Below are 26,022 nucleotides of genomic sequence, written 5' to 3'. Positions count from 1 at the left end.
GAAAACAAAAGAAAATATTTGAAAAAAAAGAAAATATTTGAATGGCCAAAAAGTACTTTCAAAGGAGATCAAAGGCTGGGCAATGGGGTGTGTAGTTCAATGGTAAAGCAGCTGCCTAGCATGGGTAAAGTCCACGAACATCACTAATCATGAGAAATGCAAATTCAAGATATAAGACAAGCCAAGTGCCAGTGGCTCATGCCTGTAATCCTAGCTACTCAGGAGGCTGAGATCTGAGGATCTCGGTTCAAAGTCAGCCCAGGCAGAAAGTCCGTGAAACTCTTATCTCCAAAAAACCACCAGAAAACCAGAAGTGGTGCTGTAGCTCAAGTGGTAGAGAACTCGCCTTGAGCTGAAGAGCTAAGGGACAGCGCCCAGGCCCAGAGTTGCCCTACAACCCACAAAAAAAAAAAAAAAGATCTAAGACAGCCAGGTATAATGGCTCACACCTGTAATCCTAGCTATGTGGGAGGCTAGGATTGTTGGCAGCATCGTGGTTCAACGCCAGTCCTTCTCAACCTGTAGCTAGGTGTGGTGGTACGTGGTTATACGTGGTTGTCTTCCCAAGCCATGTGGAAGGTGGAGACTGGACAGATCACAGTCCCAGGCCAGCTGGGGCAGAAAAAGACCTTGAGGCTCCACTTCATTGGAGGGAAGCTAGATGTGTGCCACCATCCTCTCAATGACAAGAAACCTAAGATAAGCCGATCCCAGTCCAAACCCACACCTGGACAGAAAGCAAGAAAGATAGTGTTGGAATAATAACAAGCAAAAAACTGGGACTGAGGTGTGGCTCAGCAACAAAGCACCACCTGGCCAATATAAGGCCCTGAATTCAAGCCTTAGTCACACACACACACACACACACACACACACACACACACACACACACACACACACACACACACACACACACACGATTTCTCACAATTCTAAACGAAGCTGCGCGGGACCCAGTTGCTAGGCTCTCACCTGTTGGTACAGAAGTCATGGTTCTGTAACTCGTGAGATAAGGTTTTTGTGTCCAGCCTCTTCCGTTCCACCTCCTGCCAACTGTCCTCTGTCCATTTTCTCTTGGTCTGCTTCTCTTCCCGTTTCTTCCCCACATACTCGGCATAGGTCTGGATCCGATAGCTTTCTGCGTATTTGCTGGTATTCACAGCTGCAGGGAAAAGGAAGCAATCCTTACTGATGGTGAGGGTGTGGCCTAGGGGCCCCGGGCTCGGGTGACACCAGGGATGTCCAGCACAGCTCCTGGTCTGCATCCTCGCCTAGAGCAAGGCCACCGATGCACAGGGAGGAGAAGACGCTTCGTAAACTGTAACAAACTGTAATATATATAAAACACGAGCCAAATAAACGCAGTGAGCATGACTGCTTGTAAATTATTCAGACAGAAATGAAAATAAAATAAACCACCAGTAGGCAAAAACTGTCAACTGTATTTTGTTGAAAACAAAGAACAACAGGCTCTGCTACCCCAATACTGCCAGGGTACTGAAACATGCCGTACTCCTTTTCTTTTTCAAGGACATCAACTCTCCAGATTCTGCTCTACCAGCAGGAAGACTTGGGAACAGTACCAAGTCAGGTGGTTTTTGTTGTTGTTGTTTTTTAATCAGTTGTGGGGCTTGAACTCAGGGCCTGGGCTCTGTCACTGGGCTTTTTTGCCCAAAGCTAGTGCTCTATACCACAGCTCCACTTACAGGTTTCAGGACTTCCTTGCCTGTGCTGGCTTTGAACTGTGATGCTTAGATCTCAGCCTCCTGAGTAGCTAGAATTACAGGTGTGAGTCACCAACACCCAGCCTCATGCCGGTTTTCTGTTAAGTTTCTTTCTGCAGTGCTGGGGCTGGAACCCAGGACCTCACTATGCCAGAGCTCCACCACTGAGCATCATCCCTAGCTCGAGCTGGGTTAGCTGTTCTCACCCCCTGCTGCCCTCTTCCTCGAAGCTGCTGGATGAACACACAGGCACCACATAAGGGAGGATGGATGGATGGCTCCCCCATGCTGGTGCTAGCTTGTGCAGCTTGGGCATGCACTCTCTTAGCTGCTGTCCCTGAAACAGTAAGAGCCTGGCCATACTGTCAAGGACAGTGTTGGTACCTCGGCACATGCACCTGCACAATGACATCAGAAACTATGCACCCTGCAACCAGAAGAGCTCCTGGTGTGGAGCAGTTCTCAGAAGCTGTAACATGACTGAGTGCACAGCAGAGGTGGCCAGGGAGGTAAATGTAAGCACAAGGGAACTGGACCAGGGTCTGTCATGCATCAGGGCCCTTAGCCCAAGGCTGGGAAGGCTAATTGCACAGGAGTCAGAGGCTGTACACATGCAGTGTACAATGACTTAACAACTCCAAGCCCTCAATACTTAACCAACTATTCTTGGGGGCGGAAGGGGGGGAGGCTGTGTTGGGGTTTGGACTCAGGGCTTTGTGCTTGCTATGCAAGTGCTCTACCACGTCCAGCCTTTTTGCTGGAGTGTATGTGTGTGTGTGTACATGTACACATGTGCTAGTCCTGCAGATGAACTCAGGGCCTAGGTACTATCCCTGAGCGTTTTTTTGGCTCAAGGCTAGCACTCTAGCACTTGAACCACAGCCCTACTTCCGGCATAGGATTGAAGGTATTACCACACCTAGCTAGCTATTGGTGGAAATGGGGTGTAGTGAATCTTTTGCCCAGGCTGACCCCAAACCACAATCCTCTTGATCTCTGCCTCTCTAGTAGTTAGGAATATAGGCACGAGCCACTGGTGCTTAGGCACTATTAAGCCTAAAAAACAAATACTTAAAGTAAGACACAAATTGTCACTACTTAAGTGCTCTGTAGTTTGCAAATGTTCGCTGTACAGATAAAGGTGAAAAGGAAATGAGCTAGTCCTCCAAAGACCGAGACAGGAGGATCATGAGTCTGAGGCCACTCTCGGCCCACACATCTTGGCAGGTACTGGGAGAGACGGTTTCAAAAACTGGACCCCTCAAAAAAAGGCAAAAAAAAGCTGAGGGTTTTTGCAAATTTTCCTCTTATCCAAAGTCTCCTGAAGAGATCAGAGCAGGAATCAGACACCATGAGCACGCACACTCGGTACGTGCCACTCACGAGGAGGAGATGGTGAGGGCTCTGGCGAAAATCCATCGACATGTGATCTGTGGAGAGACCCGCAGGTCCTAGCGATGTAATGACCGTCTGTGCCAGCGGCTGCCATGTGAGTGTCTCCTGGAACTTCCTCTTAAATGCCAGCCTTTGATCTAGAAGGTTTTGTTTTTTCCTGAAGCCTGCCCAAAAGGATGGCATTGGCAGCAAGCCTCTCTGGAATTGAATCTGGATTACCAAGTAAAAGAGGAGGCTCAGGTCAATATCCCCCAGAAGAGCAAAGGTGATGAGAGGGATAGAGAGCCAAGGGGTGTGTGTAGTACATGTGCGTGCATGCGTGCGTGTGTGTTTAATGGCATCCGACGACAGTTTCCAGTCACCATGTTCTCTGTCCCATGGACATGTGCCCAAACAAGTGGCTAATGTGAACAGGGAATTCATTTGGAAATCAGGCTCACTTAAGAAGGGAAATGAGTAATAATCCACTTTGCTGGCCTTCGCATGGCCAGCCTTGCCTCACGTCCTTCATGTCCCACGGCTTTGCAGCTCTGGACCTTCATTCTAGAAGGCCAAGCTCTGGCTGCCAGCCACGCCTCCGAGGGCTGCATCAGCAGAATGAACTGGCTGCCAACTGCGTCCTCCAGCACGTCCAGCCTGCCTGCGAGGGGCAGGGCAGCGCGGAGCAGGCTGCGTGGTAACATTAAACCCTTTCTAAATTTGTCAGAGCAAGGATTCAAGGCCATCTTTTGGTCCCAACACGTGGTGTCAAAGCCACTAGGGGAAGCAAGTGCATAGAGAATCTACCCCATTTCCCTACAGGCAAGCAAAGCAGCTAAGCCAGAACAACTTGACCTGTTCACAGCTTCATCGGCTCCTGACACACACAGATCAGAGCAATCAATCTCTACAAATCCCCAGGGAAGGTACGTCTCAGTGACCACATAGACATTGAGCATCCAGCAAACTCAACAGCTGGCTGAGGCCATGTAGACTAAGCAGCCAAGCTGGTACGGAACCAACACGTGAGCAATATATAGACACCGCTATCCAGACAAAAAATGGTGTACTTAGAGGTATTTTGTTTAAGGTTGACAAGTGTCTCATAAAGTCATTTCTATATTAAGAGTTTTAAAGAATAACTAAAAATGTTTACTTTTTTTTTTTTTTTTGCTGGTTCTGGGGCTTGAACTCAGAGCCTAAGCGCTGTCCTGGAGCCTCTTTTGTGTTCAAGGCTTGTACTCTACCACTTTAGCCACAGCACAACTTCCAGCTTTTTCTGAATAGTTAATTGGAGATAATCTCACAGACTTTTCTGCCTGGCCTAACAAGGAACCACGATCCTGATGTCTCAGCCTCCTGAGTAGCTAGGATTACAGACAGGCCTGAGCCACTAGTACCTGGCTATGTTTACATTTTTTAAAAATTGAGATATTTTCCAGCCAGGCATGATAGTTTATACATGTAATTCCAACACATGGGTAGCTAAGGCAAAAGGATTATAAGTTTAAGGCACCCAGGCACTGGTGGCTCATGCCTATAATCCTAGCTACTCAAGAGGCTGAGATATGAGGATCATGGTTCAAAGCCAGTCCAGGCAGGAACTCTGTGAGACTCTTATCTCCAATAAACCACCAGAAAACTGGAAATGGCGCTGTGGCTTAACTGGCAGAGTGCTAGCCTTGAGCTGAAGAGCTAAGGGACAGCACCCAGGCCCAGAGTTCAAGCCCCACGACCGACAAAAGAAAAAGAAAAAAGGTATAAGGCAGACTCTTTCAGCCTTACCACTGCCTCCTAAGAAAAAGGGCTTTCCTTTCACGTCAAGCAAAGTCTAAGTAGACAGACTAGTTGTTGATGGAGAAAAAGATTTAACATATGACATATAAGCCATCTGAAAGTCTCAACAGCTCAGAAAAGAGCAGCAGTTAGAAGGAACTGGGCTGGGTTATGGGTGGTGAGGCAGACAGTGACTCCAATGGGATGTGGAGCTTAGGGGGTGATGGAAGTATGATGGGGATGTCATTTTAGCAAATGGGATATATACCTTAAGTTTTCCATGGGCCTGAAGGATAGATTCTAAAATTTAAATGGGAGAATAAAAGAGCCAACAATAGCTCATTTTCTTTTTCTTTTTTTTCACCGCCTTCTTTTCCTTTTGGTAATTCTGGGTATTGATTCAAGGCTTTGTGCTTGTCCACTTGATCCATACTACTGTTTGCTTTTAGGTTTGTTTTGTTTTTTTTCCAGATAGTCTCATGCTTCTTTCTAAGCTAGCCTTGGACCATAAGTAGTCTATCTCTGCTTTTGCCTCTTGAATAGCAAAGATTATAGGTATGAGCCACCAGACACTTCCAAAGGAAATTTATTTTCATGCTGTCATAATTAAGACAGGTAGTTATGGTATCCAAGTAAACAACCTGGTCAATGGAAGAGAATTAAGGGCCTAGAAATAAAATTCTGCATCCGTGAGACTTTGATATTTGATAAAACAGTCTAGAAAAATTGAAGAGCTGGAAAAATTGTTTATCTATAGAAATATAATGAAGGTAGATTCATAGTCATGCCAGGCCAAAAAATCCAGTCTAGATGGATGGAGAACTTAAATGATGTCAAAAGCGAACTTTGAAAACTTGAAAAGAAAACATAAGTGAAGATCTTTCTGAGCTTGACATAGGAAAAATTTATGAAGAGGCATAAAAGAAAAGATCAGGAGGCTTGGCTGCATTAATATTAAAACTCCACTCCATCAGAGGATTCTTAAAAGAGAGAGAGGAAACACTGGGTGAAGTGAAGACATTAATAGGACACTTGGCAGAAACCAGCCCAGAAATACATGAAATGCCGACATCAGTCAGATGACAATGGAAATGGGAAAAGGGAGTGAGGATAACACATTATCATCTCACAGAAGCACAAAAGGCCAATAAACACACACAGAGGCACTCGACCTCAGGCCCAAGCAAATGAGCACAAGATTATCACTTTGGGAATATTGCATTGGACAAAAATGAAGATGAGTGATAATATCAACCACTGGGAAGATAGGCAGCGTGTCAACTGCTATACAAATACACATAATTCTTACTTGTTCATTTAGTCACGTACTCAGCCATGAACAAACATACAGTGTGAACTAGACACAGACCTGGACTTACTGGGGAGACAGACCGTGTGTACCTGCAGTCTCCAGAGACACCTGATCAAGCCAAACACACAGGAATGGTACCCTTAACAAAGACGCTTAGGCTCTGGTGAGCCTAAGGGTTGGGAGAAAAGGTGGTGTGGAAAATACTGAAGAGAACTGAGTCAGCCCCAGGCAGGACCATGAAGGGAGCTATCTCTGGGAAGGACACGGAGCAGAGGCTGAGCGACGGTAGGGGGCGCTGTGGCCAGTGTGGTGGAAGACTTGGAAGGCCCAGTAGGTTCTGGGGAGTAGCAGAAGCCAAGCAGTAAATAAGGATATGAAGGCGGGTATGAGTCAGGATGCAAAGGCAGGGGTACAGAAAGACAGAAGGAGCAACAGTCCTTGAGTCCCAAGCTGGTCCCATCCAGGGGCTGGGGACAGGGAGCTGGACATTCAGGAGCAGGGAGGGCGGAAGGTGAGGGACAGGGAGGGACTGAAAGACAGCCAGTAGAGAGATGTGGGGTAGACAAGAAACTAGCTTGGGAATAGCTGGCAGAAAGGAGTGTGAACCCCGAGGAAGGACAAAAGGGCTGGTGGAGAAGGGAGAGCAAAGAGCAGCTCACACTGAGCGCTCAGGTGCCCTCCCACCGGCCGTATACCCATCCGTCTCAGCAAGTTTCCTAGTTCCATTTTCACAAACACACATTGAACACTGTGACTGTGTGTGTTCACTATTCCTTCCTGCATGCATCCACCCTTTCCCCTCTTGGTTGGGTTTTCTTGAGGAAGAATCTTACTTTGTAGCCAAGCTAGCCTCAAATTCCCAATCCTCCTGCTTCAGCCTCCCATATGCTGGGATTACAGGTATATAACCACCACCCCTAGTTATGGACAACTTTAATGAACCCTCAAAGCAGTAGCTGACTGCCCTAAAACCCCACACCAAGCACAAAAGGCATCCCACCTGCCGACACACCTCCTTACAAGGTGGACTGGTGACATGTAGAACAGAAGGAAATTTAAGATGGAGGCAAGCAGGAACAGATGGAGCTCAGGAAAAAAGTTTAAAACAATTACTTCTTCCAAAAAAAAAATTACCAAAAACCAACCTTCATTTTCTGAGACAAAACCCCTAACTTAAAACAGGAGTTAGGAAGCAATTCCACACTTCACAGTCTTGCGGGAGTTGACAGACAGCTGAAAGACCTGAGCAATTTACAACATTCTTCACACTGCATGCAAGAAAATTGAGACTGATGTCTCAACTACACAAGAATAACTCGGGGTAAAAAATCAAAGCTCAGCCAGACCATGTGAAATGTCAAGAACACTGAATAAATCCCACCCCGGGGAAGACCGCCCCGCTCATGTTAGTCATACTTGTTATAGCGATCTCTGAGGGCACATAACACAAAGGTGTGCACACAGACAACTATCATGGTGAGAGGCGCCATGGACAGGCTCTGTATCATCTCAAATCCTAACATGGTGCCCTATAGTATAGTCTTAGTACATCCTCTTCTCTCTCTGATCCCACCTGATGAGACAGCGTAGCATGAGTGTCACACTGGGAGTCTCTGACAGGCTGAGCAAGCAGCCGCTACTTGTAGCCACAGCAAGTCCATGGCTATTGCTGGACCCACTTCCCCCAAACCATCTTCCCTGCACCACTGGCATGCAACAGGTCTCAGATTGCCCAGTATCACCAAACACAGGCTTCCTCAGGACAGGAAGCCGCCCCGATGTCCCCTGCCTCTCCCTCCTTTTGTACTGGTATCAAACAGCATTGCGTTCTTGACCCACTACCGCCCAACCCGAAGCTCTCTCGCTGATACCCACCATTCAAAGCTGCCTTTCTATGTGACAATGTGCTTTGTGTTCTGAAAGGTTAATCAACAAAAGAACTTTCAGGACACGACCCCATCGGAGCTGTGTGCAGCTGAACTGCTGGCTGTAGGTGGCAGATTGAAGTGTAGTCCTTTCATTCCTGCGGAGGATGCTTCGGCTTCCACGCAGGTGCAGACACGAGGTAGCAGCATGCTACATGCACACACAGCACACGAGGGAGAAGCGCACCACATGCATGCACAACATAAGAGGCCGAAGCATGCCACACACCCACAGCACTTAGGGGAGTGCTGAACCTTGCAACTTGGTAGGCCGCTTAGGAAGTGTTCAATCCTCTGCAGTGATTAGCAACCTGGTGGTGGAAAATGTCAGCATCATTTTATTCCCATTTCGCACCACCCTGGGCAAAAATCCTGGCTGAGCAGTATAGGGTGGGGGGTGGGGGGTGGAAATGACAAGTCCTTATCAGCCAGGCAGGGCTGAGCTGGCTCACCTGGGCGGTAAAGTGTCAGCACCCAGAGCAGTCACAGAAACTCCCTAGGGACTGCCAATGGAGCCACCTATCCCTTCACCAGGTGAGGCCTTTGTCAACTACTGCAGGGGTCCCCACAGAGGGGGCGGGGCGTGTCCCAGGTTGCCCCATTAGGAACAAGAGCCCTCTGTCTGTCCTCGCCTTTTCCCTCTTCCCCACTCCCTACCCCTGCAATCCAACTCCACATGCACAAACACCCCATACTACCGCAGGAGTCCCCATTCTACCAGTGTCTCTAGGATACCTAGCACGGTGGTCCTTCCCTCCCCCCGACCCCCTCCTCCAAAAAAAGAAGTCTTGGGCAATGGCAGCACGCCTCCTTCAATGCTTGTCCAGCTGCTGAGGAGTCCTGGGCTTCCTGGTAGGACAGGAAGGACATTTCTTCAGACCACAGGTGGCCTGAGGATAGCGAGAGACACGTGTGGTTACTGCCATGATCTGAGTTAGAGAAGATGCCCCCTCCCCATCCCCCGCAGTCCCACTTCTCCAGAAAGCAAAGCGGGAGGCACTGCTGGCTTTCCATACCCCTTTCCCTGCTCTGATGACTGGCTGAGCCCCATCACCTGCTTTGCTGGAGGCACACATAAAACCCCTAAACAGATACAGGTATTTCTATTAATTTTTGGAGACACAGTCTCACAAGGTTGCCTAGGTTGGCCTCAAACTTGTGGACTCATGAAACTTTCCTACCCATGGGCTCAAGGAACTTTCCTATCGCTTGAGTAGCTGGGACTACAGGTGTGTACCTCTATGATTTAAAAGCCCCATTCTGTCTTAGCACTTCATATGATTCTACACTTGGTTTACTTTTTTTCTCTTTTTTTTTCCCAAATCACTTCGCAGTCTATGACATAATTTTTGAAGATTATTCCACCTCATTTTCTTCCTCATCAAATAGTTACCCTGCTCTGCTCTGGGGGACACTAAACTGCCAAAATGAGATGAACCAACACATCAGTACCTAGAGAGCAGGAGAAGGAAGGAAGGAAAGGAGAGAGGAATAGAGAGAATGAGAGTCAGCAAGAACAAGCTTTGCCCTGTGGCAAGGGCTTTGAGTGGTTAGCAAGTCCCCAAACCCAGAGAAGTAATAATCTCCAATACTAGAAGAATCTGTGAAATTCTCTGCCAACAGAATAAGATTGGTTTTTAAAGTGACACTGGAGGCGGGCGGCGTGGCTCAGTGGGGGAGTGAGTCTTCCGACGCCGGGGCCCCAGGCTCTCCTAGCAACCCAAACGCACACACGCACACATACCAACGAGCACACATATGTGGCACGTACACTCATACAAGCACACATGCAATACTGGCACTGTCCAGCCTTTCCATCTCACACTTATCTCTAAATTATTCTAATCATTTGTTTTGTTTTCCATAGCATAAGGAGAAAGTAATATATATATATATTTGTCTATTTAGATGTGCAATGCAATAATCAATTGGCTAGATAATATGTGTAAAAAATGATGAATACAATGGCAAGCATGATATTGGTATATTTCAGTGGTTTTGAATGCTTTAGAACAATGCATCATAAAGTTCCCAATGAGGGGCTGGGAAGTTGGCTCAGTGGTAGAGTGCTTGCCTTGCATGCCTGAGGCCCTGGGTTTGATTCCTCAGCACCACATAAGCAAAAAAGAAAAAAGCCGGAAAGTGGCGCTGTGGCTCAAGTGGTAGAGTGCTAGCCTTGAGCTGAAGAGCTGAGGGACAGTGCCCAGGCCCAGAGTTCAGGCCCCACGACCAGACCCCCCCCACACACAAAAAAATAAATAAATAAAGTTCCCAATGACCCAAAGGTTATGCGTAATGTCAAAATACCTAATACTATTAGTGGTAGCGCTTGGCTATTGTACAAAAGTCACTGGGTTTAACCACAGAGCCCCTCTCCCCCAACAAAAAGATCTCAATAGAAATTGGGAAACTGAAAAATGACTTCTTAGAGCCAGGTATCGACAGAGCAGACTGACAGTACAGTGCTTGTAGATTTAAAAGTACTCGCTACATTGTTCCCTAGAAAAACATTGCCATCCTTTGAATTCTAATCCTCCAGTTCCGCAGCCTGTAATACAAGTAGTCTGGTCTTGAAGCGTGCTTCATGAATGATTTTACTTTCTCTGCTTTTACACAGTATTATGCTTGATTGCACAAGTTCTCTGGAAGCAACTGCCCTGGAATCTGGCTAGAAGGCACCACACATCGTGTTTTACCTGTGAGCTTACTGCAAATGAGTGTCCTGTGTCCCATGTCACGTTAGCTGGGCAGATAGGGCCATTCCCAACAGGAAAAGAACTGCTTCTAAGAACTGTCATGCTTCTAAAGCTACATCCACATCAGTTCTGTCCAACTAGCAGCAAGGAGGTACATGGCTACAGATGGTACTTAGTGATGATTTCAACTAACAGGGCTTGCCAGAGGAATCAACTGCCTGGCTTCTACCACTTGGCAATACATAAAATGACAACAGAAGAGAGAGCAAAGGTCGAAGTGTAGGCAGAGCCCTGTGTACCCCACTCCATCCCCACATGATCAACTAAGGCAAGGAAAGAGCTTAGAGGGGAGGAGGCAGAGTAGCCGCAACTCTCAGGTTAGCAGACTTGTCACCATTTAGCTATGCAATGTCTGTGGGAGTCCCTGGTAAGCAGCTTGCTGGAGTGAGCTAAGCCAGACCTCCTAACTCATGGCCAGCCTCTTCCCCTTGGAAACTCACTCCACAAGCATGCTCTCAATCTCCTGATCACATCCCCAGAAATCCAATCAAGGCACAAAACTCACACAATTGGGTGATGTTCTATCACTGAATTAGGGTGTGGTATTGGTTCACTGCCGTTCCCTGAAAGAACACAGGCAGACCCTGTGTGTTCTCAAAAAGCTTTGGATTACTTACAAAATAATAGTAAAAGCTGGGCACTGGTGGCTCATGCCTGTAATCCTAGCTACTCAGAAGGCTGAGATCTGAGGATCATGGTTCAAAGCCAGCCTGGGCAGAAAAGTCCATGAGACTCTTATCTCCAATAAACCACCAGAAAACCGGAAGTGGCGCTGTGGCTCAAGTGGTAGAGAGCTCACCTTGAGCTAAGGAGCTGAGGTCCAGAGTTCAAGCCTCACAACCAACAAAAATGAATAAATAAAAGTAAATGAAGTCCGGCCACCTGAGGATTTCAAAGGCTTTAATCATCATCCTCTGAGAGAAGGGCACGGGGTGAGCATGCCATGGTGACTGCCTGCCTGCCACGCCCCTCTCTGGAAACCGCTCTCCCTTCTGAGCCAGGCACTCGGTAGGGAGGCGTGTGGAGGCGCAGCCCGAGTTCACCTTGGCTGGCCACGTGACATGCCACCCTGGACAGCAGCGATCACCAGTGCAGGCTCTGATCTCGCATACCGGAGGATGACAGCTTGCATGTGAGGGCCGCATTGCTCAAGACACAACTCACAGTCAGCAGACACACCCAAGGGGAGTCTGGGAACTGACAGTCATGTGGGAAAAGCAGCAGTACATCTCCCTTGTGCACTCGAGGGCACAAATTCACTGAGTAGGGTAACAAGAAAAACCAGTCTCCACTGCCTCAAAACACCCACCCAACATCAGGCAGCCTGAACGCGCACACACGTACCAGCTCCATGACGCAGCTGGACATGGCACCTAGTCTTCATCACCCTGAAGCTAGCACAGTGCTTCTCTGCTTCCGTCACCGCTACCAGCCACTGACAAGCAAGGCTGAGCTTCCAGGGCAGGGAGCTGACTGCCGATTAGGGAGGAAATGTTAAATAATTCACCTGGCAATTTAAAAACATTTTAGTACTAAGATCAAATATGGACATATTAGAGAAAGTAGAATTTTTTTAAATTGGCAAGTTTAAATAAAACATATGACTGCGGAGAAATTCCATGTCTTGCTCCTCTCCTCCCCGGCTCCTGCCCTTGAACTAGTGGCTCTCTGGGGTGAGAGGCAGTTTCAGCACAGCCTCCTGCCACAGAGACATCTAATAAATATTAGCTGGATGAATGACTGATTTTCTTTTCTGGCCAAATGGGTACAGCAGACAGAGAAGGCCCTTTCCTTGTTGGCAGCAAAGTGGTACACATCCCAGGAAAGAAGCAAGACTATGTCTCCAAAAAAAAAAAAAAAAAAAAAAGCAAACTAACAAAAAAATAGTGCAAAAGGGAGCTAGAGGCATGGTTCAACAGTACAATACCTATTTAATAAGTGGGAGCGCCTACCTTTTTTTTTTTTTTTTGGTCGGTAGTGGGGCTTGAACTCTGGGCTTGGGCGCTGTCCCTGTGCTCTTCAGCTCAAGACAAGTGCTCTACAGCTTGAGCTACAGCATCATTGCCAGTTTTCTAGTGGTTTATTGGAGATAAGAGTCTCAGGGACTTTCCTGCCCAGGTTGGCTTTGAACCTCAATCCTCAGATCTCAGCCTCCTGAGTAGCCAGGATTATAGACAGGAGCCACCAGCACCTGGCTCTAATCCTATCAAAAAAGGAGGAGGGGGGAAAGAAGGAGAAGGAGGAGAAAGAAGGAAGAGAAGGAGGAGAAGGAGGAGGAGGAGGAGGAGGAGGAAGAAGAAGAAGAAATAAATATCATACTCAAAAGAGAAAAATTACTTCAGCCAGGTGCTGGTGATTCACACCTGTAATCCTAGCTACTCAGGAGGCTGAGAGCTGAGGATGGTGGTTTAAAGCCAGCCCAGGCAGGAAAGCCCATGAGACTCTTTTCTCTAATTGACCACAAGAAAATTGGAAGTGGAACTGTGGCTCAAAGAAGTAGAGTGCTAGCCTTGAGTGAGAAAACTCAGGAACAGTGCCCAGACCCTGAGTTCAAGCCTCTTGATTGACAAAAAGAAAGAAAGGAAGGAAGGAAGGAGAGAAAGAGAAAAAAGAAAGAGAAACAAAGAAGAGAAAGAAAGAAGAAAGAGAGAGAGAAAAAAGAAAGATGACAATGAAATATAAACCTTCAAGTTGGTTATTTTCTGGGTTTTTTGTTTTTATTTTTATTTTTTGACAGGATCTGTAGCCCAAACTAAGCTTGAACTCAGGATCTTTAGTGCTGAAACTTACAGGCATACATATAGTTGATTTCTTAACTCTACTAGCTATACTTGGTTTCTTAACCTATCACTACTTTTCTGAAGCCTACCTCAGGCCACTGTGCTGTAAGCCCAGTTCATCCCACCCTGCCCCTCACGGACAAACCCAGACAAGGTGGCCACTCGGCCACTCTCTGTATGACATGCTGTTTTGACTTTACCATACACACAGCTTCAGTCATGTGGTCAAGCTTACTCTCCTATTGTGTTACACCAGCAAGGAAGGAGACAAGACAAAGAACAGACATCTATTAAAAGAAGAAAAAAAAACACAGAAAAGGTTTCTGCACCACATTTTTCTTTCTAAGCTGTTCTAAGCCAGGCCAGGTACTGGTAGCTCATATGCCTGAAATTGTACCTACTTAAGAGCCTGAGATCTGAGGATTGTGATTTGAAGCCAGCCCAGGCAGAAAAGTCCATGAGACTCTCATCTCCAAGTAACCACCCCTAAACTGAGAAGTGGCTCTGTGATTCAAAGTGGTAGAGCACGCTAGCCTTGAGCACAAAAGATCAGGAACAGTGCCCAGACCCTGATTTCAAGCTCCATGACTGACTGAAAAAAAAGAAAAGAAAAGAAAAAAAAGATCTGAACCACAGAGAGAGAGAGAGAGAGAAATTCACCAATGTCAAAATTTCTGAGTGCCACTCAACCATGGGATTGCTTAATAAAGGTAGTTTCTGGATCATTTGCCCTTTTAAAGAGTTCTGTGAACACCCAAATCAGATCAGAAGGACCAATTCCATTATCTTCCAATCTAGCAAGTACTGCCTTTAAGCTGAACATTAGTCTTCGTTTAGTTAAAAATTAGAACTGTTCACTGCCAGCTGAAACTCTACGGCAATCAGCTGCTTATCTCCATGAGTTGGTACAGATAAGTCCAAGGTCAAGGATGACACAGCCTGGCTGCCCTCTGATCCCTGGTCAGAAATGAGGGCCACTGGCTGTCCACGAAGGACAGCGAAGAGTAGCCAGCGCCACACAAGCTGAGAAACCCTTAAACACATTCTGTGTGAAGAGTCATTAAGAAACAAAAAATTAAAACAAAAATAAAATGGGCTGGGGGGGTAGCTCCATTGGCAGAGCACTAACTCAGCATATGTGAGGCTTTTGGTTTGATCTTCAGCATAGTAAAAAGAAAAAAAAAAAGATACTTGGGAAGCATTAAGCAGTACATGAATTCCTACACTAGGCAGACAGAAGGGCTAATAAACAATATATCACACACAATGTAAGCTTGAATCGACGAGCTGAAATCAGGACAAAAATATGAGATAAAATAGAGCCAAAGCTACGAGCCAAAAGTATCGTTGGCTCTCTTCTGTCTACTGAATTATGAGGCGGCTTAGCAGATTCAAGTAGAAATCTGTGTGTCTAAAAGATAAACATAGCTAAAAACTAGACTCTATGCAATTCTGAAAAGTCTTTGAGCTCTAAAAGTAATTCATTTCCTCCCCTTCCCCTGCCCCCAGTTTTCTGGAGGCCATAAGTTAAAAAGACACTATTTGCTGGGTGCCAGTAGCTCATGCCTGTAATCCTAGCTACTCAGGAGGCTGAGATCTGAGAATCACAGTTCAAAGCCAGCCTGAGCAGAAAAGACTCCGGGAGACTCTTATCTCCAATCAACCACTCAAAAATCAGAAGTGGAGCTGCGGCTCAAAGTGGAAGAGCATTAGCTTTGAGCAAAGGAGAGCTCAAGGACAACACCTAGACCCTGAGTTCAGGCCCTAAGTCCAACCAAAGAAAGACAAGACATTGTGTTCAATCACAAGACAAAGAGTTTTCTCTTCCAGCACTGGAGGTAAGAACTAAGAACTATTACTCATTTAGCTGAGACTTAGTGATTACACTATGTCACACCCCTCCTCAGATGGGAGCAATAGCAGTAGTACCCTGATGTTTAAAAGAAGAATCAAAGCTGGAAGTGGCATTGTGGCTCAAGTGGTAGAGGGCTAACCTTGAGCTGAAGAGCTGAGGGACAGTGCCCAGGCCCAGAGTTCAGGCCCACAACCGACAAAAAAAAAGAAAAAAGAAAAAAGAAGAATCTACTCTGTACATGATCTTTAATTTTAAAAAAGAAGAATCTTTTTAAGGATACCCACTGAAATATTTACCAGTTAACATAATATGGCTCTAGAATACCCTTCAAAACAAAACCAACATGGGCTGCTGGTGGCTCCTGCCTGTAATCCTAGTTATTCAGAAGGTTGAGACCTGGAGGACTATGGTTTGAAGCTAGCCCTGTCAGAAAGTTGCCTAGACATGATCCCCAATTAACTAGCAAAAAGCTGAGCTGGAAGTACAAAACAAGTGGTAGAGTGCCTGCTAAGCAAGCGAACCAAGCAAGTTGAGATTCCATTACTACCAAGAAAAAAGAGAAAGGCTATGCATTTAGAGTGGTCGGAAGGGAACACACAGGAGGCTGTACATTTTATTTTTTTTCCACAATAGTAAGTTCAAGCAAGTCATCACCACTACTGTGTAGGCCCTCCCTGTGTGCCCCCACCCAGAAGAAACCCCACCAGCAACACCAGCGTGGACCTGGCCCCTCTGCTGACCCCACAATGCTTAGTCTTCAGAAGCTCTAGGTTATGTTCTTAGACATAGTTTCACCTCCGGTGCTTTTCAATTCTAGGAAGAACTGCTACAACTATACTTTGTCCACTTTGGCAAACCTCACCTTCCCCTTTTTTCTCACACATAGAACAAGAATACTTGATGGACAACAGAGCAAGTCACGGTCCAGTTAATCCCCCTCTCATCAATTAATGAAGACATTGGCCTAAGCCACGGCTAAGACTGGAATTTGGCTTCCTCACAACTCCCACACTCAAAGGATCAGGAGTTCAAGCCACTGCAAAGCAAGCTCATCCCCCAATTCAGGCTCTTGGAATTCTCTGAAGAAAACCAGGGCTGTCCAAAAAATGCTGCAGGCCACAGGTCCCTACCCCACCCTACCCCGCCACCCAGTCCACCAGTCTAGCAAATATGTAACGTGGGATAAAGACCCACACAGAGTCACACACCAGTAAATAAACACACAGGATCGTGGAAGAAAAACATGCCAACAGAAACGTTTTTTTTGCTTTCCACTGTGAATATTTGTTAAATATTATAAAGGAGCCAAGTCTAAGGTAAAAATAGTCCTGCAAGTAAAAACAAGAAAAACCCAAACACCAACACAGAAAGAACTTTGGCTGCAGATCTTCTATGCACCCCAATCAGGAACCAAACAGAGCTGGGGTACAGGTGGGGAGGGAAGCAGAGGAGGAACAGGAGTGCTAGACACAGCCCAATGCGCCGATTTTAAGGCAAGTTGTAGACCAGGCCACACTTAAAAGTCTACAAGAGAAATCCCACTCCAACACTGCTCCCTGCTTGGATGTTTACCAAAAACAAAACAAACAAAAAAAAACACATAATAAACAGCAAAGATAAATTTTCCAAGTCTACTTAAAAGATAGGCATTCTCATTCTGATAGAAGAAAAGCAACTTTGCACCTATATGCTTGTCACAAATGACACATCAAAAGCAACTCCAAAAGTGGGTCATAAAGAATGGAAAAGATGTATCAGGAAAATACTAACCAAAACAGGAAAACCTTGCAATAATTAAGCTATATCAGACAAAACAAAACAAAAAATACAGCCCACTAATTAGAACAATAGCATTAAATTATATGAAACAAAAACCTATAGAATTACAAGCAAAAAGCCCAACAATTTCACAACCACAGTAGGAGTTAAAAATATAGATCCCAACTACAAACTTCTAGATCAAATGATAATTAATGATGATAATTAATGCATATATAGAAAATTGGAGCCTATGTCTGACCAACTGGACTTCTAACTGGACTTACCAGTTAGAAAGTACGCTTTCAAACACACTTGGAATATTTACAAAAACTAAGTCATCAGGCAAGACTCAACAAACACCACGGCCTGTCTAAACCACATTAGCTGACACAGAGCTGTAATGTCAGAGGCAGGGTCGGGGCCTGGGTGCAAACTGGTGGAAGTCCACTGAGGGCTGTGTTTCTCTCGACTGTCAGAGACACCCATCCTCCGCAGGTGGAGGAGAGGCATGCGTGGAGAGGCATTTCAGTGAGGAGAAAATGGCCCTCCTGCAAACTTCCCATGAGTGACACAGGACAGAGGGACTTCCAAGGAAGTCCTGGAACAAAGGAGTAGTTACTTCTAACACATAAGTATAAAGTCGGTGAACACTTAAAGCACCACCTGAGCTGCTGTTTTCCCAAGGCAGCTACCCAGTTATAAACTGTCTTGTTTTGTTTTTCCTTACCAGAAGGAAGATGAAGAAGAACTGAGGCTTGAGGCCAAGTTACCACACCATTGGTCCATCCAGGTGGTTTACATAATCAAGATTATTACTAGGTATACTTTCCTGTCCAGACATGAGTGAGGAAGATCTTTACTCCTAGGAGCAGCTGTTCACTGCTGCTTCTAAGCTGTAGCATTCAAACGGTTCCATTTATCAAGATAAGAAGACAATGATCAGCTGGGCGCCAGTGGCTCATGCCTGTCATCCTAGCTACTCAGGAGGCTGAGAGCTGAGGATCAAAGTTCAAAGCCAGCCCTGGCAGGAAAGTCTGTGAGACTCTTATCTCCAATAAACCACCAGAAAACAGGATGTGGTGCTGTGGTTCAAGTGGTAGAGCGCTTGCCTTGAGCTGAAGAGCTGAAGGACAGTGCTCAGGCCTAGTTCAAGCCCCATGACTGACAAAAAATATAATAATGATAATGATAAGAAGACAACAAAGATCAAACTACAACTTACCATTTTTCAAAATGCTTGCAAGCAAGGAGGGAAAAGCTAGCAATCTAATGAGAATGAAGAGGAAATTCTAAGTTTACTTCCAGTTCTTTACTAATACATATTTTACCTCCTCTTAGACATAATTTCACAAAATAGTATTCAGGTGCAACATCTCAGAAACAATATGACAACTGTAATTTGTTATGTAACACAAACAAGACAGAGCTATTGGTACCTCCTTAGATCTACCTATGATTTTGTTGTTTTGTTTTTGTTGGTTATGGGGCTTGAACTCAGTGACTGGGTACTTTTCCTGAGCTCTTTCACTCAAGGCTAGTGCTGTACCATTTTGAGCCACAGCACCACTTCTGGTTTTCTGGTGGTTAGTTAGAGATAAAAGTCTCACGGCCTTTCCTGCCAGGGCTGACTCCGAACCACAGTACTCAGATCTCAGCCTCCTGAGTATCTAGGATTACAGGCGTGAGCCACCAGCACGCAGCCTGCCTGGTTTTTAATGTGTCTTTCCTCATTCAGAGCCATTAAATTTTTCTAGTACCAGATATTATGTAAATGAATCTCTCCTTTCAACATTACAGCCCAACATGAGTGGTACATAGTGGGGAGAAAGGAGAGCTAAGGAAAAACAAGGACTTTAACTGATGACCAATTTTTAAATAGCCTGTGACAGAAAATATTATTACAAAAAACATGAGGAAGCCGGGCGCCAGTGGCTCACACTGTCATCCTAGCTACTCAGGAGGCTGAGATCTGAGGATCGCGGTTCAAAACCAGCCTGGGCAGGAAAAATCTGTGAGACTCTTATCTCCAATAAACCACCAGAAAACCAGAAGTGGTTCTGTGGAGCTGAGGGATAGCACCCAGGCCCAGAGTTCAAGCCCCATGACCAGCAAAAAAAAAAAAAGGGTGTTAAATGAAGTATTTTCTTGTCTCTGCTTGTCTGAAGTTATCTCGTGATGGAATTTCAATCTGAGATATAAGAAAAATGTCCAGGTTGCATCTTATACCAGTCTCACTTAAGGTGACCTCTAGATAAGAGGAGGATTCAATGACTAAGATACAAGACAGATGAGTCATCCACCTGACAGGTAAGCTTGTGTCTGGACAGCTCAGGAAGCCAGCTTGAAGCTACTCAAGACACACCAGTTCCCAGCACTGCACTCACTACAGGAACGGCCACATCACCAGCACTGGCAAGGCAGGGCGCCAGATTGCTCTGAGGCACGATGGCACCTGGGATGGCAGAAGATGCTTCCAGTTGGATGGGTGGGTGAGGGTGGTTGCACAGGTCACTCCTGGTCAGTGTGTCCTCTGTGTTCCTGGCTCTTTCTTTTCCTATAACCCATGCACAGGGCCGCACGTGCCAACAACGGGGGCAGCCAGTCAGCGAATCCAGACCAAAAAGCAGCTCTGTCCCTCAACTTCAAGCTCCACAGGAAAAGATGGCACACAGTGTCACATGGACAGAGGTGAAAGAAAGATGGTGTCCTAAGGCCGAGGATCCTCGCTTTGGTTTCAACCCAGTTTGCTCACGCTGCTTTCTGAAGTGCTTGTCGAATCCCCCTGCCTTTTCCTCTTCTCCTATCCCAGGTTCTTCCTTCCTAAAGGGCCCAGGTGCAAAGCTAAAATGTAGCAGAAACCAAGAGGCTGGCAAAGGAAGTTCTCTACCTGATTTTGTCAAACCTCACCACACTGTGAGGTGAAAGTGGAAGTCCACCATAAGACGGTACATTCACAGAAGAAAGCACCAAGCGAAAGAAGAAACTAGGACATCATCTGTCGTTGAAGTCAGATTCAATAGTACCCTATGCCTCCATTTACCTAATCACCCCACATTAGGGGTCTCACCCCCTGCTAGAAGCCCAGCTTTTCAGACCCGATTCCTTCCTTTCCCTTGAAGACAAATAGAACACAGAAGAGATGGCTGTATGATAAAACACCTGCTTAGCTTATACAAACTCTGCGTTGCATCCCCAGTACCACCAAAACAAAACCCCCAAACCCATGCCACAAACAGAATGTCTTTTCCCTAAAAGGCTTCGCATCAAACATCCTGGGAGAGAAAGCAAAGCCGTGGCATTGTGGACACTGCTCAGAACCCCACGGCCCACTGTGTGTGGGGAAAACATAAGGTTATCCAACTCCTCACATATTTTCTCTAAGGCCACCTTCCACTCACTGCAAACGCCAGGCAGCCAGACACCAGTGGCTCACACCAGTCATCCTAGCTACTCAGAAGGCTGAGATCTGAGGATTGCAGTTCAAAGCCAGCCTGGGCAGGAAAGTCCATGAGACTCTTATCTCCAATGAGCCACCAGAAAACCGGAAGTGGCGCTGTGGCTCAAGGGGTAGAGTACTCGCCTTGAGCCGAAGAGCTGAGGGACAGCGCCCAGGCCCAGAGTTCAAGCCCCATGACCTAAGAAAACAAAAACAAAAACAAAAAACACCAGGCTCTGAGGCTATTTAGCCTCAGTGTTACCATAAGCAGCATAACAATTCACAAACATGGCACATGGCAGTGAGAAGACTGGGAAAAGGCCGCTTGTTTACAGTATGCGAACTAGGCAGAAGGCAGAGAGCACCATGTAGGATTGCTGCAGCTAGAACACAAGCTCTTGGGACCCTCGACTGCCCCCCTCCCCCACTCCCGTGTCTGCTTATGACTGTGAAAGCACTGTGCTGGTTTTGAGGTCACCAGAACTGTAACAAGTAGGTGAATGAACAAGTACCCAATCTGTGAACCATGAGGGCTGATTGTGCCTTTTTTTTTTTTTTAAGGTCTGGTTGTGGGGCCTGAACTCTGGGTCTGGGCGCTGTCCCTCAGCTCTTCAGCTCAAGGCTAGCGCTCTACCACTTGAGCCACAGCACCACTTCCGGCTTTTTTCTTATGTGCTGCTGAGGAATCAAACCCAGGGCCTCAGGCATGCAAGGCAAGCACTCTACCCCTGAGCCACCTTCCCAGCCACCCCCCCTTTTTTTTAACCAGGCCCCAAACTAGTTTTCCAGCATGAGCCAACATACTAATGAGTCCTACCTCATCCAATGGCAGGCTTGTGTGTGTGTGTATGCATGTGCGCGCCACACACACACACACACACACACACACACACACACACACACACACACACACTCCTGGGATGGAGCCCAGAGCTGGGCTGGTGGGACAAAAGCATTCTACCAGTCATACCTGCACTACCCTGGCACAGTTTACCAACCTTCTCCCAATAGAAAGCTGCTGTAGTCACCAATGAACTGGGACCCTTCCCCCATTCATAGGAGGTTCATTAAAATCCACCCCAGCTACAGGAAGTCATGGGAAAGAGAGACAAGTAAAGTTGTTAGTTTGGGCAGCAGTTTTCTGATCTTTTGTTCAAAGCACAGAGAGAAGGATCACTGTAATCCTCTGTAAAGGTGGCTCTGCACCAGCTTCTCTAGCCCTGTGCTGCCTGCCTGCTGACGCTGCAGGAGGGGCCCACTGGGTTCTAACCCCAACCCTCAGTGGGTCCTGGGTATGGAGCTGTGAGCTGAGCCTGAGTAAGCATTTTGGGTGGCAGGTGTCACTTGGGATGTGCACTGGTGGCTGGCATGACAGCGCCATCTTGTGGCTGGTGCAGGCAAATGAGGCCCTATAAAGTCATGATGGGAGGTTTTGTAACCTAGAGGGGCAGCAAAGTAAAACATTCAGTTTCCATAAACTGACTGGGTGCCAGTAGCAATAAAACACCTCACAGACCAATCACAAAATAGAGAGTGTAACTGCGGGTCAGGATGCCTTCCACTGTGTTGTTAGAGACACTGTATCCCCTCACAGCCCCAGCTCTCAGGGATTCCTCCTCAACATGCACCCCGACCCCCCAGGCATGCCACTCACATACAGAGGCCAAATTTGAAATGGGCGGTGACAGAGAATAGGGATGGGCGCTCTCAACCCTATCTCCCCTGGCCGAGTCAGCACACAGCAAGCACCCTCTTCTCCCGGTAGCCCAATAGAGAGAGGAGCCCAGTATGAAGTGCTAATGCCCCTCCTGGGCCAGGAGTTGTATGGGTGAAGGGGCAGTCTCCCCTACCCTTGGGAAGCTGTGTCCATGAAGCCTAAGTTTTCCTCCCTCCTGACCATGAATGCTAGCCATGTTTGTTACCAGGGTTGGGGTGTGGCTCAGTAGTTGAGCACTTGGTTTCGCCTGCATGAAGCTCGAGGTTCCATCCTACAACCAGGGAGAATCAAATGCTGGTTGTAGCTCAGGCCTATGATCCCAGCACTCCAGAAGCTGAAGCACAATAGAGAATTCTAGGCCAGGCTGGGCTACATAAAGAGACCTTGAGTCAAAATAAAACAAAACAAATTGTCTTGGTTATACGGAGTACAGTCTGCTACTTTCTAACTCCTTCCTTTAAAAAACAAATGTTGAGGGCTTGGGTGCAGCTTAGTGATAGAATGCTTTGCCAGGGATATGGTTCAATCAAGAAAGGGATGGGGCTGGTGGCTCATACTTATAATCCTAGCTACTCAGGAGGCTGAGAGCCGAGAGCTGTGGTTCTAAGCCAGCCCAGGCAGGAAAGTCCCCATAAGACTCTTATCTCCAATTAACCACTCAAAAACTGGAAGTGGTACTATGGCTCCAAGTGGTAGAGTGCTAGCCTTGAGCAAAAGAGCTCAGAGACAGTGCCCAGGCCCTGAGTTTAAGCCCCACAACTGACCAAAAGAGAGGGGGGGGGGGGGAGAGACAGAGAGGGGGGGTGTGGAAGGGAGGGAGGGAGGGAGGGAGGAAGGGAAAGAAGAGGCAGGAAAAAAAGGGAGGGAGAGAGGGAATGCTAGTCATTGGGGCAATAATTTCACCAAGGACTGAGAGAATATGACCCATAGTTTGAAATCGCATTGTCACCAGCTGTGTGGTAGCACATGTCCCCTAGCTCTGTGGTGGCATGCCCCCCTCCTCTCTGCTAACAGAACTGTCCCTGTCACATGAATCACATCACTCCTCTCCTCCCAGCTCCCCACAACTCTGTTCCTGGCACCAACCCAAATTCATGACTGAGATGGGGTCCCCACTTCATGCTGCTCTCCGGGCTGAGGCACGTTAGCACCAGTTGCCCATCCATCCCCTCCCCTGCTGAGCCACAGAGCCGCGGGCACCTGCGATTGTCCATCTAGTCATGCTATCACTCCCTGCTCACTGGCTGCAGCTCCATCTGTGTAAATATTGAGACATTTGTCAAAAGATGAGTCCATCTAGTGGGCTCTTTTTTTTGGTGACCTCGTTTGTCAAGGGATGGTTTTCATGAACTGAAAAGCACTGTCACAGGTTCTTGGAAGCCATGGGCCATTTGTTACGCTGTGCAGCATTTATAGATGTGGCTGGCCACTTCCCAGATCAGCTCATTCTGGCCTTGGTGTAAGGCTCTGAGCTGGAGTAAATGCAAGCATAGCCTTTCAGGCGTCTCCAATGGGACCGCTGACTTCACCCCTTTGGACTCTGTGCCACCGCACATGGGAGAGTGCCATGGGCGCAGCGCACACACCTCTGAGAATGACCAAGCTTTCCAAGGGCAGCACCGTAATTGGATGATCAACTTGGCTCAATACCTGGAAACCCTTTTGAGAGTCTTAGCCTTTTTCAAAGAAAATGGATTTTATTTTTAAAAGCCTGTTTTAATCACAGAGAAATGAACAATCCAAGTCCCGTGATTGCCAGACTTGTATAACAGACAAGATGCAAACTTCTAAGGCACAAAGCTCCTGTTTCTACCTTCTTTGCCACACTAGGTCGGGCCCACCATGATCGCCTCTCTGCTAGGCTACCTCCCAAATCATCCTAGCCCAGGCATGTGTTCCAGTAGGCCTTCCCTGATGGCGATTTCCTGCTGTCCCCGCAGTTCACGCCACCTCCCTCAGGGCATTCTGCCTGACCTTTGTTGCATCCCTCAGTCTTTCCACAAACAAGCACTATGGGTTTCTCCTGACAGCCATCACCTTATAAACCTTGCCAAAGGCAGGGCGCTGGTGGGTCAGGCGTATCATCCTAGCTACTCAGGAGGCTGAGAGCTAAGGATCCACAATTAGAAGCAAGCCTGGGAAGGAAAGTCTGTGAGATTCTTATCTCCAATTAACCACTAGACAACCAGGAGTGGAGCTGTGGCTCAAAGTGGTAGAGCACTAGCCTTGCAAAAAGCTCAAGATAGTGCCCAGGCTCTGAGTTTAAGCCCCATGGCCAAAAAAAAAATGAACAAAATAAAAAAAAACCTTGGGGCTGGGAAGGTAGCTCAGCGGTAGAGTGCATGAACCTTGCAAGCATGAGGCCCTGGGTTCGATTCCTCAGCACCACATAAACAGAAAAAGCCGGAAGTGGCGCTGTGGCTCCAGTGGTAGAGCGCTAGCCGTGAGCTGAAGAGGTGAGGGACAGCGCCCAGATCCAGAGTTCAGGCCCCATGACCAGCAAAAAAAAAAACCTTGCCAAAAACCTGAACTATCCTGCTGTCACTATAAAGACTGCTGTGCATAAAACTATACAGTATCTAGCATCATATAACAGTAAATCAATGTGGAAAAAGAACATACCTTCACCTGAAAATACAATTATAGCTGGGCCGATGGTGGCTCACACCTGTAATCCTAGCTACTCAGGAGGGGAGATATGAGGATCTTGATTCGAAGTCAACCCAGGCAGAAAAGTCTGTGAGACTCTGATCTCCAATTAAGCACAAGTGCAGCTGTGGCTTAACTGGAGAACATTAGCTTTGAGCACAAAAGCTCAAGAATGGTGCCCACATCGAGTTCAAACCCCGGAACCTTTTCCACCCTCAAACAAACAAACAAAAAAAGCAGCACTGGGAAGGTGGCTCAGTGGTAGAGTGCTTGCCTCCCATGCATGAGGCCTGGGTTCGATTCCTCAGCACCACATAAGCAGAAAAAGCTGGAAGTGGTGCTGTGGCTCAAGTGGTAGAGCACTAGCTTTGAGCTGAAGAGCTGAGGAACAGTGCCCAGGCCCAGAGTTCAGGCCCCATGACCGACAAAAAACATAAAAAAGCAAAACCTAAGGTATTACAGATGTCATACATATATTGAAACCATGCACACAACTGAAAGGTAAGTCTCCAATATTATCTGCAATTATCTTTGCTAACGCAGGAGAACTAGACTTTTTTGTTGGTCATGGGGCTTGAAAGAACCACAGACATAAGGTCTAAAGCACAGATGCTCATGAAAGTGGTAATTAAAAATGCCACAAATTTGGATTATAGCTGAAGTAAGTTATGTCTGTTGGTAGAAAGAAAACATAATGCACCTATTTTTAAAATCAAACTCCTGATGACAAATGTATAATGACATGTTAAGTATAAAGAGAAGGCATTTAAGGGTAAACAAATGTATTTAAGGGCAAACAAATGTAATCATAGTACTCAGGAGACACTGGGGAAAATGTACTATGCAACTTGTGGACAGGAATGGAAGGGAGAAACAGAAAAAGCAAAGGAAGGGGTGACATTGTCCAAAAAAGTAATGTATGCATTATGAAATGGTAACACCTCTGTACAAGACCTT

At 46.7% G+C, this 26,022-nt stretch overlaps 1 protein-coding gene across 1 annotated transcript in view; it reads right to left on the bottom strand.

Annotated features, from left to right (window-relative positions):
* Parn (poly(A)-specific ribonuclease) overlaps positions 1 to 26,022 on the bottom strand; it is a 92,975-nt gene that overhangs the window by 16,612 nt on the left and 50,341 nt on the right. The window contains exon 22 of the mRNA XM_042698406.1: positions 973 to 1,162. Coding sequence (XP_042554340.1) covers positions 973 to 1,162 — 190 coding nt within the window. The remainder of the gene's footprint in view (positions 1 to 972; positions 1,163 to 26,022) is intronic.

Source organism: Dipodomys spectabilis, unplaced genomic scaffold (assembly GCF_019054845.1).
Source record: "Dipodomys spectabilis isolate Male_0828 unplaced genomic scaffold, ASM1905484v1 ptg000231l, whole genome shotgun sequence".
In the NCBI taxonomy this organism is placed as follows: Eukaryota; Metazoa; Chordata; class Mammalia; order Rodentia; family Heteromyidae; genus Dipodomys; species Dipodomys spectabilis.
The sequence above is the reverse complement of the archived record's forward strand: the minus strand, read 5'-3'. Positions and strand labels throughout refer to the sequence as shown.